Below are 18,631 nucleotides of genomic sequence, written 5' to 3' on the forward strand. Positions count from 1 at the left end.
TGCCCCTCTTATAGAAGCTCGCTTGCCTATTGTCAAAAAACTCGGAGAGCCAATTTTCACAGGACTCTCTTGAGGACAATCTTCCGACTACCAAGCTCGTTCACCATGGACAGAAATAGGTGGTAATCACTTGGGGCGAGACCCGGACTATACGGTGGATGCAAAAGAACCTCCCATCTGAGCTCCCGGAGCTTCTGGCGCGTCACCAAAGATGTGTGTGGCCTGGCGTTGTCCTGATGGAAGACAATTCGGCCTCTGTTGATCAAAGATGGCCTCTTCTGCATGAGTGCTGCATTCAAGCGGTCCAGTTGTTGGCAGTACAGGTCCGAATTGAGCGTTTGGCCATAGGGGAGCAGCTCATAGTGGATGATTCCCTGCCAATCCCACCAAACACACAGAAGACCCTTCCTGGCCGTCAATCCAGGCTTGGCCACCGTCTGGGTAGCTTCACCGCTTTTCGACCATGACCGTTTGCGCTTCACGTCGTCGTAAGTGACCCACTTTTCATCGCCAGTCACCATCCGCTTCAAAAACGGGTAGATTTTTTTGCGATTCAGAAGCGATTCGCATGCATCCATACGGGCAAAAATGTTTTTTTGCGTCAAGTCATGTGGCACCCATACATCGAGCTTCTTTTTGAATCCAAGCTTCTTCAAATGGTTTATAACGGTTTGATGACTCATGCCCAGCTCTTGACCGATGCTACGGCTGCTACTATGCCGGTCTCTTTCGATCAATTCAGCGATTTTATCGCAATTTTCGACGACAGGCCTTCTGGACCGTGGCGCATCTTCGATCACCTCTGTACCAGAACGAAAACGTTGAAACCATCGTTGTGCGGTGGAAATGGAAACTGTATCGGGTCCATAAACTGCACAAATTTGATTGGCAACATGAGATGCATTTTTGCCTTTATCGTAGTAGTACTGTAAAATATGCCGTATTTTCTCTTTATTTTGCTCCATGTTTGCGACGCTATAACTCACGAACGACTAAAAGCAAACAACAATTAATCAAACACGTGTTAGCACGTGAAAAGAGCTTTCCAAAAAGCTCTAGAGTGAACCGATGCGACGAATACAATTAGAACTACGCGCTTGCAAAGACAAGCTTGCGGAAATACCGCAAGACTTTTTTGACAACCTTATATTAGATATGTATATGTATGTATGTATATGTAGTAGTACATACACTATCAAGGCACAGCAAACTAACTACTCTGCTCGTAAATTGTTAAAATAACTTATCTTATCGCGACGATTTGTTTGGTTTTATGTGTTTTCGCTTTAGCGCTGACAGCTTCTCCGTACCTTTTTAAATACTTTTTTTATACATTTTTTTGTATATACATTTAAATGTATTATTAGTCCTTTTTTGATTTAAATTGAGCTTTAAATTAGGTACGCTGATCCCGACATTTCCGGATCCCGATAGCGATGTATTTTTAAGACACGAAAATTTCTGGACTAGGTACCATAAGTCATTAGATAATTTTTAAATTTTGTTTTCAAGTGAAAGTTGATTTTTTTTAGAGAAGAAGCTTAAATGGGAATGAAACAGACAAATATTTTTATTATCCATGACATTTGCTAATTGGCGCGTGCATGGCGTAATACATACCTATGAAATGAGACCTTCCGCTATTAGTCCATAGATGTTGCTGGGAGTATTTTTAAACCTTCCCAAATGTCTTGTTTTTTTCGTCTGTCATCTGTCAACAATAATTCATTATTCATTGTTTGTTACGCTTCATACAACAATGCATTTTTGTCGCTCTTAAAAATGTCGAATTTCGTGCCTTCAAACTACGATTTGCAGACATCGTTGAGGACCGAAAAACTACTTGTGAAATGCTGCTCTCCTGGTTCAAAAGGAAGTCTTTTTTGCATCGAATCGTTACGCGTGATGAAAAATGGGTGTATTTCTCCAATCCCAAGCATAAACGATCGTATGGCCCGCCCAGCCACAAGCCAAAAACAACGGCCCAAACCAAATCGCTTCGGCCGTCAGGCAATGCTGTGTGTTTTCTGGGATCAGCGTGGGATGATTTGGTACGACCTATTAAAACCAGGTGACACAGTTGACGGTGCACGTCATCGATGCGCGCTACCAACGACAATTGGCCGATTTGAACCGCGCTATACACCGAAAACGCCCAGAATATGCCGATCGGCGTCACAAAGTAATTTTTCTTGATGACAATGCACCGCCACATCGAACAAGAGCGACACGGGAATTGGTGGAGACGTACGATTGGGAACCTCTGGTGCATACGGCTTACTTACCAGATTTGGCGCCTTCCGATTTGTTTGCATCGATGGGCCACCCACTTTCCGAGCAGCGCTTCGATTCTCACGAAGAAGCCAAAAAATGGCTTGATCATTGCGGTCAAAGACGGCCAATTTTTTTGGCGCGGCATCCACAACTTGCCTGAGAGATGGGAAAAATGTGTCGCTACCGATGGCTATTATTTTGAAGATTAAACTTGTAACCATTTTTTGTTAATAAACGTTTGAAATTGAAAAAAAGTCTGATTTCATAGGTATACTTATTTTCGATTCTAAGTGCTCAATTGCTCTGGTTGATCGACTTAGACATGCGACATTACACAGCGTACATTTTTTAAAGCTGCATAAACGAGGTAGCCAATTGTTTATGGTGGAAATTAGTCACTCGTCAAATATTTCCTTCATTATATTTATTCTCTGTTTTGCTGATCAAAACGGCGCTTTAGTGCTACTTGAGGTGTGCCAGACTGGCCCTTCAACCATTTCACCTTTCACCTTGCTGAAATCACATGCCTGCCCTATTTAAGTATTCTTATTCTTATTGAGGTACGAAGAAGCTAGTAATCATATGGCTGTGGCGTTCACCATTGGTAGTTATACAATGACCATGACGATAGAGTACATGGCTGCGCCTTCCGAATTCGCTATGTCAAATGAAGGGAAGTGGAAGGACTTGTTTGTGAAGATGAAGAGTAGGCGAAAGCCATGGAAATAGGCACACTCAAAAACTTATTTGGAAGTTTTATATTAATTTGTGCTTTCACAATTGAACAAATGGCACTTCGTTTGCTTTAGTTTGTTTAGTTTAAATCTCACGAATCGCAATATTACCAAGACATTCACTGAATTATCACAAAACTGTAATTTATATTCCTTTTTTTCTTTGGTTCATTTGTTTTGTATTGGAAAGGGACCTGACGTCAAACTTGTCAAAATCTTGAAAAACAAAGTTACTGCTTTGGGAAGGCATCACCTATAGTATTCAATTCGCCTTGCTCTGACCATCATTTGCAGTTGAACTTTGGAAAACAAAGTACATCCAAAACCGATCAGTTATCAGAATATTAAGCGAACTTAATTTATTTTGTAAGCATTAGAAATTTGAAATTTCTCCTAGCCGCTCTGTATTTCTAAATAATTATTCATATATTATTCTTAAATTATGTTATTCTCAACTAGTCTGTAAAAATAAAAAATAAATAAATACATTTTAATTCGTGTTTAAACTAAATAAGTATTTAATATTTACAAATCATGCACCTTTAATTTTTTGCAAATGCAGTCGGTCACATAACCATTGAAAATGTAATGAAACTAAAGCTAAGCAGCGAGGAAAAGTGGGAAATCATCAGCGATTTCGCGGAAAAAATTCTCAAAGTAGAAAAAGCGGGACGCAAATTAATATGATATGCTCAAACACTACTGGTTTTTATAAAAAAAATTAAAAAACATTATTAAATTTTTAGTCAAAATTAAGAGATAAGTCCCAGAATACCAGGATGTAACTAAGAATATCTCGTAATTTCGGGATCAGCATTTATCGCTAGTGTATGTTACAGATTTTCTAATATTGACACAATATTTTTGCATTTAATTACAATCACACCTGTGCAATAAGGAGGAGGTCGACCAAATACCCAAAAAGAGTGCACGAGGCAATTATATAACGGGTGATTTTATAGCTATTATCTTTTTAAACAGTTGGTTTAAACAGCTGACGCACGTTTCGTGTTTTGTTTCACTGTCAAACATCTTCAGTTTGGTCTATAATTTAACCATAAATCGTCTTACAAACGAACAACGCTTGCAAATCATTGAATTTTATTATAAAAATGCGTGTTCTGTTAAGAAAGTTTATCGCGCGCTTCTTCCATTTTATGGTCAGTTTAATCGACCCACTGAAGTGGCTATTCGAGCTATTGTGACTAAATTTAGAGCCAAATTTACATTACTGGACATCAAACCACCAACACGCTTACGTAGAGTGCGAACTTTTCTTCAGTTGCAGTCGCAGCTGTATTGGCCAGTGTTAATGATGACCATCAATTATCGATTCGTCGCCGTTGGGCCTCTGTTACTCAACTTCGTGGAAAATTTTGCGAAAGGATTTAGGTGTGAAGCCTTTCAAAATACAGCTGGTGCAAGAATTGAAGCCGAACGACCTACCGCAACGCAGAATTTTTGGTGAATGGGCTTTTGGAAAGTTGACCAAAGATCCACTTTTTTATCGAAAAATTGTGTTCAGCGACGAAGCTCATTCTTCTTCAAAGATGCTGCGAATCGTTACGTAACTGTGAATGGTGAGCGGTACCGTGAAATCATATCCAAATTTGTTTTGCCCAAAATGCAAGAACTTGACTTGCATGATATGTGGTTTCAGCAAGACGGTGCCACATGCCACACAGCATGCGTAACAATAGACTTGTTGAGAGGCGAGTTCGGTGAACATTTTATTTCACGTTCGGGACCTGTCAATTGGCCACCCAAATCGTGCGATATAACGCCTTGAGATTATTTTTTGTGAGGATATGTTAAAGCGCATGCCTATTCAGACAAGCCTGCTTCAATTAACGCATTGGAAGACAACATTAAAGCATTTATATGTGAGATACCGGTCGAAACATTGTAAAGAGTATGCCAAAATTGGACTAAGCGGATGGACCATTTGAAGCGCAGTCGCGGTCAACATTTGCATGAAATAATCTTCAAACATTAAATTATATGGACTGTACTATCGATTTAAATAAAAATATCATGCATTTTTCTGAATTTTACGTGTGTTTTTTTGAAAACTTTCCTATAACTCTTAAAAAATCACCCTTTATGTGTATACATATAATTATACACCAGATAAGCTGTGCCTACTATGTATATATTAAATAAATTTGATTTAATATACCGAAGTACCGAAAATATTGCGGCCATAAGTGTTCCACTTCAAAATGCGCCAAATTAATCGATTACACAGTATTCACCAGAATTAAGAATCCCTCTGCTCTCATTATGAGAATTTTGCGTAAAGTCCTACGCTATTACAAAATATAACTGGCTCAGAAAGTGAAGTTTTTTGGTCGTTTGGAATTTTGGAAGCGTCGAAATTACTCCATACTTCGCACCACGAAAATTTGAAGAAAGTCTTGAGCTTTATTGAAAACTCATTTTCATCGACGAAAAAAATGTTTGCTTTAATGGTTTGAGCAGCAACCAGAATATGCATCATTCGACACCAAAAACACAGATATTTGATTCAAGAGATTCTATTGCGCCCACAGAAGTGGACATGTAGAGTCAATTCCGCACAAAATATGTGTATGTAAGCTGCATTAAATAACTATAGCTATATATTTAATTTCAATAATTTTTTTATAAAAATATGAAAATATAGTTCACAAAAACCATATCGAGTTTAGGTGGGGAGCCTGGTTTATAAGGTCAAAAAAATCAGTTTTTTTTTTTCGTTTTAAGCGATTCCTAATATATTTCAAAATATTCACACAAAGTTACAGAACCTAATTCTCAATATTTCCGTAGATACAAAGCCAAAGGTAGGTGAGCGTTAGGTAGTTACGCTGTGACCGGACAGCTATAGTACAAACTTTATCTTCTTTTCTCGACTTTTCATTTTTATGATTTCTTTGAATTGGCGTACATGAATGAAAAAAAACTAATGAACCTTTTGAAATGAATCATAGCTTGTTCCCTTCAGTATTAAGTTCTCTTCGATTTGAACTAACAAAATAGATAAAAAAAAATAGATAAAAAAAAATTTTTCAAGATTTTTACACCAAGTTGAAGTGAATTTTTGTTTCTAGAAAGGCATTTTTTTCTTTAAAACCTCCAAAAAGTTGAAATTTTGGAATTTCTCTCAGTTTTCTTTGTACATCTAGAATAAAAAATCATGATAATTAGAAATCCATTTGAATTTTATGCTTTAGATAATAATTACGAGCTGTATCTTGTACTCCAGTTGGAAACTCCAGCGTTGCAGCGCTCTACTAATTTCTATGTTAAACATTTTTTTCAACTTATTTTAACCAGTATAAACATTTTTTATACTTTTTAAATGTTCATTAAAAGATAGAAAAAACTTTGCAGTGCTAAATTAATTTTTTCCTTAAAAAAAAAATCGCAATGAGATATAATTTTTAGACCTCATAAACCAGGTTCCCCCCTTAACAAAGCGCGTCAGTCGTTTTTTTGTAGGTAGGTTACTAGTTGCATTATGCCGCTGTATAGCTCATAAAACTTGCTGCTCTTTCTCCTGCGATACTCACCGTCGCTAACATGCAAGGGCCAACAAATTCTCTGCAGAATCTTTCTTTCGAATACTCCAAGGAACATCTTATCGAACGTTGGAAGAAAGAGTGGATGCGAAAAGTATTGGTCGGACGAAAATTGTTATAATATCGAATTTATAAAAACTATCAAAACAATTTTTATTCAATTTTTTTCTGTGATTTATGAATATCTCGGCTGTATAATTTTCGCGCATGCATTTTATCTACAATCTTTTTGTTATAAGTAAGCATACAATTATGTTTAAATAACTTTGGAAGCATGATAATTTCTGGAATTCTAGGTTCCGGCGTATTTATTTTAAGGAATGTCGCTTTTGCTACAAATTATAGTACGTAAATTTCCACAAATCTATGAACGTACATATTTACTATGTAGTCCGATATACAGGTAATAGATTATGCATTAATAGTTGATAAAAATATTCCCTTTCACATTCAAAGTCATTATCTACATATGTATATGTGTATATTAGGGCGGGGCGATTTAAAAATCGCTCATTGCTCTGTGAAAATCGTATTCTAGGAATCATACCTCTAAAACGAATTGTGATGTCCCCCGATTTGGGTCGATCGAAAAATCCCACTTTGACCCATTTAGAGTCCAAATCGATTCCAAATGTATGACCGACCCCCACTAACTTTGGACGGCCGATCCACCCATGCCAGTGGCATACCCTCTGGAACTCCCCTGGGGGGTTCCCCATACAATCATTTCAAAATATCACCATTTTTGGCCTTTACATGAGAAAAGAAACTAAAAGTTCGACCCAAATTGGGGGACATCAGAATTCGTTTTAGAGGTATGGTTCCTTCGGCAAAGTTTCTTATTTTGATCCCTAGAATATGATTTTCACAGAGCAATGGGTGCTTTTTTTGCCTCCCCACAAATCGACCCGCCCTAGTGTATACGTAGTTACTTATATATTGCTTTCTCTTTCCGTAGAGTCAACATTTTATAGAACTTGAACATTTCTTGAAATTTAAGCACTGAAAATTTTGCTGTCCTGTCAATTACCTTTCGATAAGATAAAAGTTAAGTTTAATCGAATTTGTCAATATTACAATATTATTGGGTACACAAATAGAAAGCTAGAATTTTTCCTATTACCTTTCTGGCAGTATAGAGATTTTGTACCGAAATTTACTCAACATTTTATGGCGTTTCACGAATCGACCCACTTTTTAGCCACTTCGTAGATCAGGTCTTATTCAACCAAATTATTCGTCTTTGATCGGCACAGATAAAAAGCGAAAAGAATAAGGACAGGGGCAAGTGGCGAGTGGGATAATACAAGGTGGCGCCAAATGAATCACTTTGTCGGAAGATTTATAATTGTTGTAAATGGCGTCGTACGTCAACCCTATTTAACATTTGTGAATTTGACAATTGCAATGTACAAACAGACAAATAATAGAATCCATAAAGATCAAAATAAAGAGATTTTCTTCGCTCAAAATCGTTTATTTTATTCAGTAAAAAATTTTCAAAATCAAAAAAAATAATAATTTTGCGTCTCTTTGTTACTATTTCCGTGCTCGCGGCCTTCCGAATTCGCTGTGTCATAAGACAAGAATAGAATAAGCGAACAAAACGATGGTGTTCGTGAAGTATTTAGAAGAGTAGGCAAAATCACTAAATTTTCACAAACATGTAATTTCTCCTCCTTTAGTTCGTTTGTTTTTTATTTTAAAAAGGGTCCTAACGTCACGCTTGTCAAACTCGCGAAAAACAAAGCAACTGCTTTGGGAAGGCTTCACCTCTAGTACTCAATTCTCCTTGGTTTGTAACGACATGAGCAGCATGTGCCCGGGCGCTTTCGTCTCTCTCCTCGTATTTGAGGTATTTAATCTTAATACTTGGCTCAAATGCAATATAGCGATGTTCCAGTATAAAGAATCACCGTTCCCTTAAGAGAAAATTTTTTAAGATTTATTCATTCATTTATAACAAATTGTATGCATATCAAGAGTAGACATAATAACAGAATTAAAGCTAGAACTCCACACCAAAATTTTCATTTTGTGCAAGAAATGTCTGATGTGCTCGTTTGTTTTTGAGGATGAAAACTTTTTGGACCGGATGCTCTTTGATGCAAATTTCTCAGTAAAAATATTTTGTTCATCCTCGCATTATTTTTTTCGGACCATTTGATGCACTTCTCAAAGCTTATCTGCTGCTTTATTTTTGAACCAGTTACAACTTCTAATGGTTTCATCTTCCTCATCCTCTTATAAACCAATAGTAATTTCATTTTCAGCACCCATATTCTCTTCAATGAACACATTGAAAATTAGATCGAAAAATGTGCCAAGAACTAGCGAACCTGCACCGGCAGTTGATTTTTCGTTGTAAAACAATCAAAGATAATTCAAACACAAAAGGTCAACAATGTATTAAAAAATTGATTCTTATACCTTACTGTGGTTGAGCTCGACAGCGAGCTTATGTGTTAGCTTTAGCAGATTTCAACAGCTCATGGCATACCACATCGAGTTGGTTTTACTAACTGCTCAGAGCTGCATGCATATGATTGCGGAGTCAATTCCAATAAGTCTACCAGTTCTTGTTGCACCTGATGCTGATCTTCAATCCGCATTTCAACGAATCGCCCTTAACGTCCCTCATTTCTAACATTGAAATCATTCCCGACACATTATTACACTAACCGTAAGCTTCGACACTTACTAGATGCGTCTTAGTTTTTTTATTGATCGCAAAAAGCTCTATTTTTCATAACTTCTGCTCACCGAAAAATTACAAAAAAATCAAAAAGTTGTAATTTTGTTATCGTTTTTTAAATGGAGTCCATGATAAGGAGTTATCCGCGCAAGCTTGATAAGGGAAACCTCTTTTTCTGATCGAACGCTTTTCACTTTAATTTGCCGTTCGCACTATCCATAACGAAAAATATTAACGCGAACATCTTTGATAAGAGGTTTTGGCCGAGCTACTCCTCCAATTTATGTTGTGATTCTTGTTGTTGCCTTGTAAGTCAAGGGACTCACAGTTTTATGCCATTTTCAAGCAGCAGATGGATTTTTACGAGAAAATTTTTCATAGCAGAAATACACCCCCATATTTGCCACTAATTTCCTCTATTAAAAAAAAACAACTTTTTCTAACTGTTAATTCCCACTTGTCGAATCGTAGTCACCTTCAAATATATGTGGCAATGACACCTACCCAAAATAACCAATATAATATTATATTTACTATAGCGCGTACAACTTTGACAAGTTCGAACCTGATGTTTTTTATCACAAATGCTTTGATGGTAGAAACAAATACATACATAAAAGAGTTGGTCGTTGCCTATCGAGAGGTGGCGCTAAATATACTCGTACATTAGAGAGAACTTTAAGTATTTTTTTAGTATCAATTTCTGAAATAAAGTTAGAATCCATGTGACTCAGGCTAACAGCTGATACAGCTTGCATGGTCGGTTGTGGTAGCGGTAATCTTATCAGTCTATAAGAAATAAAAAAATACGCAAACATATGTACAAATATACTCATATATTTCAATGCTCAAGCGTTCCTAACTTGTAGTGGAGTATTATTGGTATTTCTATTATATTGAGTGTGTCAAATTTATCAATGGACTGATAAGAGCCCACCAATACATGACCATAAATACATTTTTCAAGTTTGCTGTCAGGTGAGCAAGCAAATGTTTACGAACCGAACGATATTGACAACGGCGAAATATTTATTTTGTAAAAAACGTTAAATTGATAGTAAATTTGCACTTAGCAGAGAAGCAGTTAGTACATCGCAAAGCAACGGGGTAGCGCGTTCATATTTTTAAAGCGCTTAATGCAACTGAGTTCGTTTTGGATAGACACATGCAAATACAAATACATATGTACCTACTATAATTCCCTACGAAATGGTTGTAACCTGTATAATTGAATTTGACAATAACCCATTTGGCACCTACTATGCCGGCCAAGTTATAACGGGGCGAGTTACACTGAATGCTGATAAGCCGAAGCAGGTTAAAGGTAAGTAAAACGAAGAAAGCCGCATTTAAATAAAATTTTAATAGATTTAGTGAAATACATTAAAAGGAAATAAGGTAAAATAAAATTAATAAAAACTAAAATAAAATGATATAAGGTGTTAAAATAAATAAAACAAATAAAAATTAAATATAAAATAAAAAAGTCAATAAAATTAAAATAAAGTGAATTACCTTATATTAAATCAAATTAAATGGAAGAAATTAAAATAAAATAAAGTCAAGTAAAATTAAGAAAATCTAAGAAAAATAATAGGGACGTTAAAAATAAACATAATAATATAAAATATAGCTGAATTAAATTGAATTGAAGTAAAATAAATGGAATGGGACTAAATTTAGCTATATAAATTAAAGTAAAATAAAAATGTAATTAAAATATGTAATAATAAAATACAATGAAATTATATTACATTAAATTCACTAGGACTATGAAATGAATGAAATTTAATTTAACTCTGAATTAAATAAAATAACTAAATTAATGAAAACTAAATAAAGTGAAATGGAATTTAAAAATAAAATAAAATCTAATTAAACTAAATTTAATAATAAAATAATTTAGTTATGTTAAGTGAAATGAGATTAAATTAGAATTAAATAAAAAAATAAAATTTAAATAATTTAACTAAACTCTGAATGAAATAAAAAAGTAACGAAATAAATTAAAATTAAATAAACACAAAAATAAAACAAAATAAAGTAAGTTAAAAAACAATTAAATGGAATGAAACTTAATTAAAGAAAGCCAAACGCAATAAAAAAAACAAAAAACTAAATGAGAAAAAAAGTACAATAAAAGTCACATAAGAAAATAAAAAAGGTTTAAAAGCAAATTAAAAATAATATGGTATTAATATTATTATTTTAATGGAGTAGGAGGAAATTAAACTAAATAATTTAAACAAAATAAAATGAATTAAAAATAATAAATTGAATATAAATAATTTTAATGGAGTGAGAATACACAAGTGGTCACACGATATCACATGCCACTCGAGATCAAAACGCAACTGGGCCACATATCCCTAGTGACTCAAAAAGGGGTGAAATACATGGGAATTCAACTAGATTGCAGGCTTACGATCTGTGCCCAGATACGGCACGCGGCTACTAAAGTAGCGAAGATCACAAGAATACTAAGCAGACCAATGGCGAATATCGGTGGAGCAACCCAGAGTAAAAAAAGATTGATCATGGCCACCACAAACGCAATACTCCTGTACGGCAGCGAAATATGGGAAGGTGTGCTAAACTGCAAAACCAAGCGGTACCCGAGAGGAGGTACCCGTCAACCTTATTGCCCGAAAATTAGTGGATGCATGGGAAAGAGCACGCCACCACTAATGCCGCCGAACGGATATGCCAACGCGATAGGACACTGAATCGTGTGGTAGACACACGGCGAAGCTCATTCCTACAATAAGTAAATGGTTTCAAAGGAACTTCGGGGAAGTGGGCGAATTCATGACTAAGTTCTTCTCGGTTCACAGATACTTCCGGAGGTATATACCTATGAAATGAGACTTTCAGCTATTAGTCCATACATGTCATTAGGAGTATTTTTAAACCTTCCCAAATGTCTTGTTTTTTTCGTCTGTCATCTGTGAAAAATATTCAGTTCATTGTTTGTTACGTTTCATACAACAATGCATTTTTGTCGCTCTTAAAAATGTCGAATTTCGTGGCTTCAAACTACGATTTGCGAACATCGAAAAACCACTCCAATCCCAAGCGTAAACGGTCGTATGGTCCGCCCGGCCACAAGTCAAAAACAACGGCCCAAACCAAATCGCTTCGGCCGCAAGGCAATGCTGTGATGCTTGAACGAGATATACACCTCGACACATTATAACATTGCGTAGTCTCACAGACAGAAACATAAGAAGACGAGCGTATACCATAAGCTGGCTACAAATATGCTGGACCCAAACATGTGTGAATAGAATTGGTCCATTTCATGGACATCGTTCTGGGCCCTTCCGAAGTAGTTCTGAAAGTAGTTCCGGGAAGGAGAGGAGGAGGGACTGTTTTAGTGGCCACACCACACGAGGCAGTAGACGACGGTCACTGTAAGTGTGGAGGCATTTTGAACCCAGATAAATTAAAATATAAAAAATTTAATTATAAAATAAAATATAAAAATATTAAAAAACAAATATATTAGGTGCGCAACTAAGTTCCCGCTGTTTGTCAATATGTTAGATGCCGCCGGCAGTGTGTGCTGGTCGATTCTAACATAACCTAAACGTCGTAAACCTAGACATATGGTAAATAAACTGATCGACACATTAGTGATTTTGTTTTGGTATCAAATACTTTTGGTTTTGTGAAAATGCCTGATTTTGTGCCGCATAATCGTCATTTGTGGGAAGTGCTGATTTTCCTTTTTCATTCGCAAAAAACGGCAGCTGAAGCGCATCGAGAGCTACAAAAAGTTTATGGAGATGCTGCTTTAAGTGAAACAACGTGCCGAGATTGGTTGCGTCGCTTCAAAGACGGTGATGTTAATGTTGACGACCGTCCGCGTCAAGGAAGGTCAAAAACCTTCGAATTGGAGGCATTGTTCAATGATGATCCGTGTCAAACGCAATAAGACCTTGATTCAGTATTAGGAGTTACCCGCCAATCCATTTTCAAGCGATTGCATGCTATGGGAATGATGCAGAAACAGGGGACTTGGGTTCCTCATGAGTTAAAATCAAGGGATGTGAACGTCATTTTTTTCGCTTTGAACAACTGCTCCAGCGACAAAATAGCGCATCGGGGCGGATGATGAAAAATGGATTCTTTACAGTAATCCAAAGAAAAGAAAGTCATGGAAACTGCCCGGTCATACTTCTCCGTCGTCGCCTCGGCCAAATATTCACGCTGCGAAGGTTATGCTATGTATTTGGTGGAGCCAAATTGGTGTTATTTATTATGAACTATTAAAACCAAGCGAAACCATCACTGGGGCTCGGTATCGACTTCAATGGATGCGATTGAGCCGAGCACTGCGCGAGAAGCGGCCGTATACGCGGAGAGGCATAGAAAAGTGATTCAACAGCATGACAACGCTCGGTCTCACGTTGCCAAACCCATTAAAACCTACCTGGAAACACTGAAACACTCGCCATATTCTCCAGGGACGCAACCCACAAATAGGAGGAGAAGTTCGGCCAAATACCATGTAAAAGATATGTATGTATGTATATATAAAATAAAATAAAAATAATTAATAATATTAAATTAAACTTAATGAAACTTTGAAACAAATAAAATAATATTAGATAAATTCAAATAATTAAAGAAACGTGATAAAATTAAATTAAATAATATAAAAAAGAGATGAAGTAAAATAAATTAAAAAATGAAATGAATTTGTTAAAACAAAATTAACCCAAATTATTTTGTTCAAATTGAAAAAGTGAAGCTAAAAAATCTGTTAATAGCAAAATAATTATAACAACTAAATATTTGTCGCTCTGCACTTAAGTTTCGGTGAGTCATAGCTGCGTTACAAATATGTAGGTAACATACATGCGTAATTCCAACTTATTTCCTTATCTTCAGACGCAAAGTATTTACAAATCTACTACTAAGTGCTTTCGTTTTGGCGATTTTATTCTCCAGATAAAATGATAATAAAAATGTGTAAACACCCTTTCAGAAATCTGTGATGACTTATAAATTTCTAATAACTTATGAAAACGCATCAAATAACTGAAAAATATACATTTCGGAAAGGAAATATGTCGAAGTTCTTACAAATATCATAAATAAGACTCATGGTTATACCGGATACAAGTTCATAAGGGATTCCTTGGGGTTTGACCTGGGTAGTAAACGAATTGGTTTCATACTAATTTCTCAACGCTTCCCAAAATTTTTATCGGGTACTTTTTTAGCTGCATGAGAATTATCGATATCGGGAACTATGATTTGACAACTGAAAACGAGAAACTGTGTTTATATTTCTGTGGACTAAGGTTTCGAAAGTAGTCATGAAAGGCCAGAACAACGCCACAAACACGCTTTGAAATTATGGAAATTTACTTTGTAAAAATAAATTTGTTCGCAACAGGTCACAGGCACTGGTTCCAACAACGTTTGGGTCCAAAAAGATGACCTAACTTGCCAGACGCCTAACAATCGAGTTATTGCAATAATAAAGCCGCCATGGCACCATATGGTCAGATTTATTGGAAAAAGGAGTCAAAAATTAGACTGACCGAATGAACCATGTAGCTCGTAGACGTGGCGGACATATGCCGAATATCATATTGAAAAAATTAATGCCATGAAATTATAATAAACAAAAATAATTTCAATAATATTTCTGTTTTGTTAAATAATTTTAATTTCAGAAGCTCGGAAGAAAATAATACAATTGCATAAAAACCAAATTAACGGTTTAGAAGTTAGCCAAGTTTGCCTTATTTATGCATACGATTGACAACTTTTGTTTTCACTCCTAAACGGATTGTTGCTATGTAATAGTTTGTATGCCGATTTGCCGAGATACTTTATAATAATACCGTAGTGGAAAATATTTTTTTTTGTTGAGATATTTAATGTTTTTGTTTGGGAATTGCACTGAAAATCAATGGCTTTGATTTTTTGTGATATTTAATGCTTTTGTTTAGGAATTGCACTGAAAATCAGGGGATTTGCAGACACACGTTGGGAGGAGAGCACCAGTAGAAGAACAACCGATAGCAAGGGACGTTCATCAACAAAAAGGGATACTATCCATTATAGGGGTCATGAAGAGTATATCAAATCCAAAACTTTCTTGCTTGGATCAGATGAGAGTGAGTGAACATTTTTTTAGAACTATAAATTTTAATTCAATTAAAATTTTGATATAAAAAATTTAAAATTTAGCCTAAATGAAAAAAAAAGAATGTTTCCTTTTCCAGATCAATCATCACTAATTGAACCTGGCATACACACCTACACTTTTGCCTGTCACCTACCCAATACTTGCCCTTCATCTTTCGAAGGCATTTACGGACACATAAGATACTTGGTAAAGGTGGAACTTATACGGCCATGGAAATACAATCAAACATTTACAAAGGGTTTTACGGTATTGAAAGTGATGGACTTAAATTACGATAGTCCTCTGTTGCGGGTGAGTAATCAGTGCACATCCTAAGAACTCACATTTCATGAGAGGTACAAAACACACCTGAAAAGATATTAAGATTTATTTCTACTGACGCATGCATCATACAAGACTGTATCTAACAAACGTTGCTTGATATGAATGGAAAAACTCATTACAGTCCCATACTAAACTGAGTAATTTTAGAGAAGTTCTTTTACCAGTTTTTTCACCCATATGGACTTACAGCTGCGGCAGAGGATGCTGTGATTCAACCCCAGCCGGACTGCACTGAGTCCATTTACCTAAAAAAAATTACTGCTTAATTGAGGTATATACTTTCTGCTTATGCCAATGAATAATTAAAGATCGATTGGCGCAAAGAATGCAAAATCCTGCCAAAACCGCATGATCAAGGGTCCATTTAATTCGATTATTAAAATTTAGTCAGTGTTGAAACATCTGACCAAAAAGAAACTCAGATACATAATAACCTCTACCAGCTCTGAAATATCAAGGGAAGAGTCGTTCTCCGTTAGCTGAGCAACCATTACGCTAGCAACTCTAAAACCCCTTGACAAGGTAACAGTATACTGACTAGTTGACTCTTGAGGTAATCCCTGTTCTTCTTCACATTGCGAGATATCACTTTTACCCCACAGATAACCTTTATTTTCAATTGGCTGTCCGAAGGGACATCAACACCAATCCCAGATAGTTTCGAAGCTACACAAATTTTAAAACTCTTCCAGATGGCAGAGTCTTCCCCATGAAAAATACTCGCTAAGTCTGGAATCGTATCAGCATCGCATTATGAATCTTCACTAAATAGATTTTTGCATCTACGCTTCATTTAGCTTTCCATGAAGATAGGGAATCCAAAGCATTCCATACATACAAATAACATATTTTTTCATCTCTCACTGGGAAACGAAGTCTTAAAGTGGTTTCCAGAATTTCAAATTTACAAATTCCTTGGTCGCATACACAAATGTCCAAATGCCAACTATTCCAAAGTTGCAGTCTTCAGGGATCCTCGACGGAACAAAATTTATAACAAAAGTTACCTCTATTTGATGTTAACTAGATTAGTTATTGAGACTAGGTAAGCATTTCAACCGGAGAAACCATTGTGCCCTCTTCGACTCATAATACTTCATCCAAATCCAATACTGTTCGGAAATCTAAGAGAGTATTTGGTTGTAGTGGAAGTATTATATATCTATTTCCACTCGGCCCAATTTAACCGAGATGTTTTCTCTCTTTCTCGAGATGGCAGGTCCTGTGATGTCTCCAAAAGCGATAAGAATCATTTGACTATATCCTGAACTTATGCAAAAAACTTCGAGTTTAGTTAATGTCTCATGAGGCTGATTGTTAGCTTTCTCAATTTATTTTTTGGGAGGTGATTAAAGGCGTTTAAGCCTTTTGAAATTGTGCCCAACCAGAAAGGGCTTTACCTGATTTAGACTCCGAATGCGAAGACAGTGTAGACTTTTCTCTTTGCTGTTGAATTCCTCCGTGATGGTATGTTGTCCCACCGCCAGAAAGCGCTTTCCCATCATCATCCACCGTACCGCCAAAAGTTTTCGTCAAAGTCATAGCGTAAATGAATAAGATTTCTTTTCATATGTAAACTAGTGCTACTTTTATATTCACGTGACTCAAAAATGTATTCTACCACTATTATTCTCACATCGCTAAGGTTCCTTCTCAATCCGAAGCTCAGAAAGTCTTCTGCTGTGGACCTTGTAAAACTCAACCACTCGATATTCACGTTTCACTACCACAAGGCGGCTATGTGCCCGGCCAAACGATACCAGTTGGTGTGCTCATATCAAACGAAACCAATATAAGGATCGAAGAGGCGAAAGTGGAACTGGTAATGCTCATCTGCTACTACAGTCAAACACCGCGCACAGCCACCAAGAACGAGCGAATCGTTGTGGCAAAAATAAAAGGGGAAGGTGTGCCAGTCCATTGTAAGAAGCAATTCGACTATGCGCTCATTGTACCGGCAACACCGCCAACCTGCTTCAATCTGTGTCGCTTACTACAGATTGCCTATCAAGTGCAGGTGGAGATAAAAGTAAAAGGCTGGCATGCAAATCAGGTCATTTGCGTACCAGTAACAGTGGGCAATGTGCCGCTAATGAGCGTCATACAGAAACAGCCAACGGCGACTGATAGTTTTGCCACTGGCAGTGCTGGCTACATGCAACGCGCCTTAATGAATGGCGGGACAGCCGATGAAGGTGAGGAGGTGGCTGTGGCGAGCGCTGATGATGTTGAAGAGAAAACAGTGGCGGCTACTGGGTTAAAGACGAACGAACTTGAAGCTGTAGTGCAGACTAGCAGCGGTGTAACGACGAACAGCTCGATAATGCCGCTTACGCCACCCAGTCCGTGGATGACGGATGATAGCATACGTAAGTGTTTGGTTAATTGAGTAGCTGTCTCAATTTAAATCCGTGTTTTCTTCTTTTTTTTTTTTAAATTAATTTTTCTAACAGCGCCACCCTCTTATGAGATGGCTGCGCATATGAAGTCAGCAAAAATTAATGCCGATGAAGCGCACGATTATGGGGAAGCAGAATTTGCGCCACGCTATCCCGTCTTCAAACTATGCAGCGCCAGCGAGCTAGGCGCCGACGAAGTTGATATTGTTGGAACGACTAACGGTAGCGCTAGTGCCGCTAATGTGACGGCAGACAAAAGCACTTGGCTTTGAACTTGACTAGTTAAAAAAGATGTACATATAAAATTTAGTAAAACATAAATAAAAACCAATGTAAAATATATTACTTCGCTCTTGTCATTTCGTACGACCTTCGTGCGCTTATCACGTCGCTACGTCAGCCACACTCCACGCATGCATTGTGAGCGTAACGGCTGGGGAGGGTCCATTGTGTATTGATAAGGGAAAAACAGT

General features: G+C 36.7%; 1 protein-coding gene across 1 annotated transcript; it reads left to right on the plus strand.

Annotated features, from left to right (window-relative positions):
• The first annotated feature begins 10,373 nt into the window (after window positions 1–10,373).
• On the plus strand, window positions 10,374–18,443 carry LOC129246768 (arrestin domain-containing protein 17-like). Its single transcript, XM_054885403.1, has 5 exons — window positions 10,374–10,590; window positions 15,236–15,403; window positions 15,512–15,726; window positions 17,405–18,128; window positions 18,213–18,443. The coding sequence occupies exons 1-5, from the start codon at window positions 10,476–10,478 to the stop codon at window positions 18,428–18,430; spliced, it is 1,440 nt and encodes a 479-aa protein (XP_054741378.1). The 5' UTR covers window positions 10,374–10,475; the 3' UTR covers window positions 18,431–18,443.
• Window positions 18,444–18,631: the final 188 nt, after the last annotated feature.

Source organism: Anastrepha obliqua, chromosome 1 (genome assembly GCF_027943255.1).
Source record: "Anastrepha obliqua isolate idAnaObli1 chromosome 1, idAnaObli1_1.0, whole genome shotgun sequence".
NCBI lineage: Eukaryota > Metazoa > Arthropoda > Insecta > Diptera > Tephritidae > Anastrepha > Anastrepha obliqua.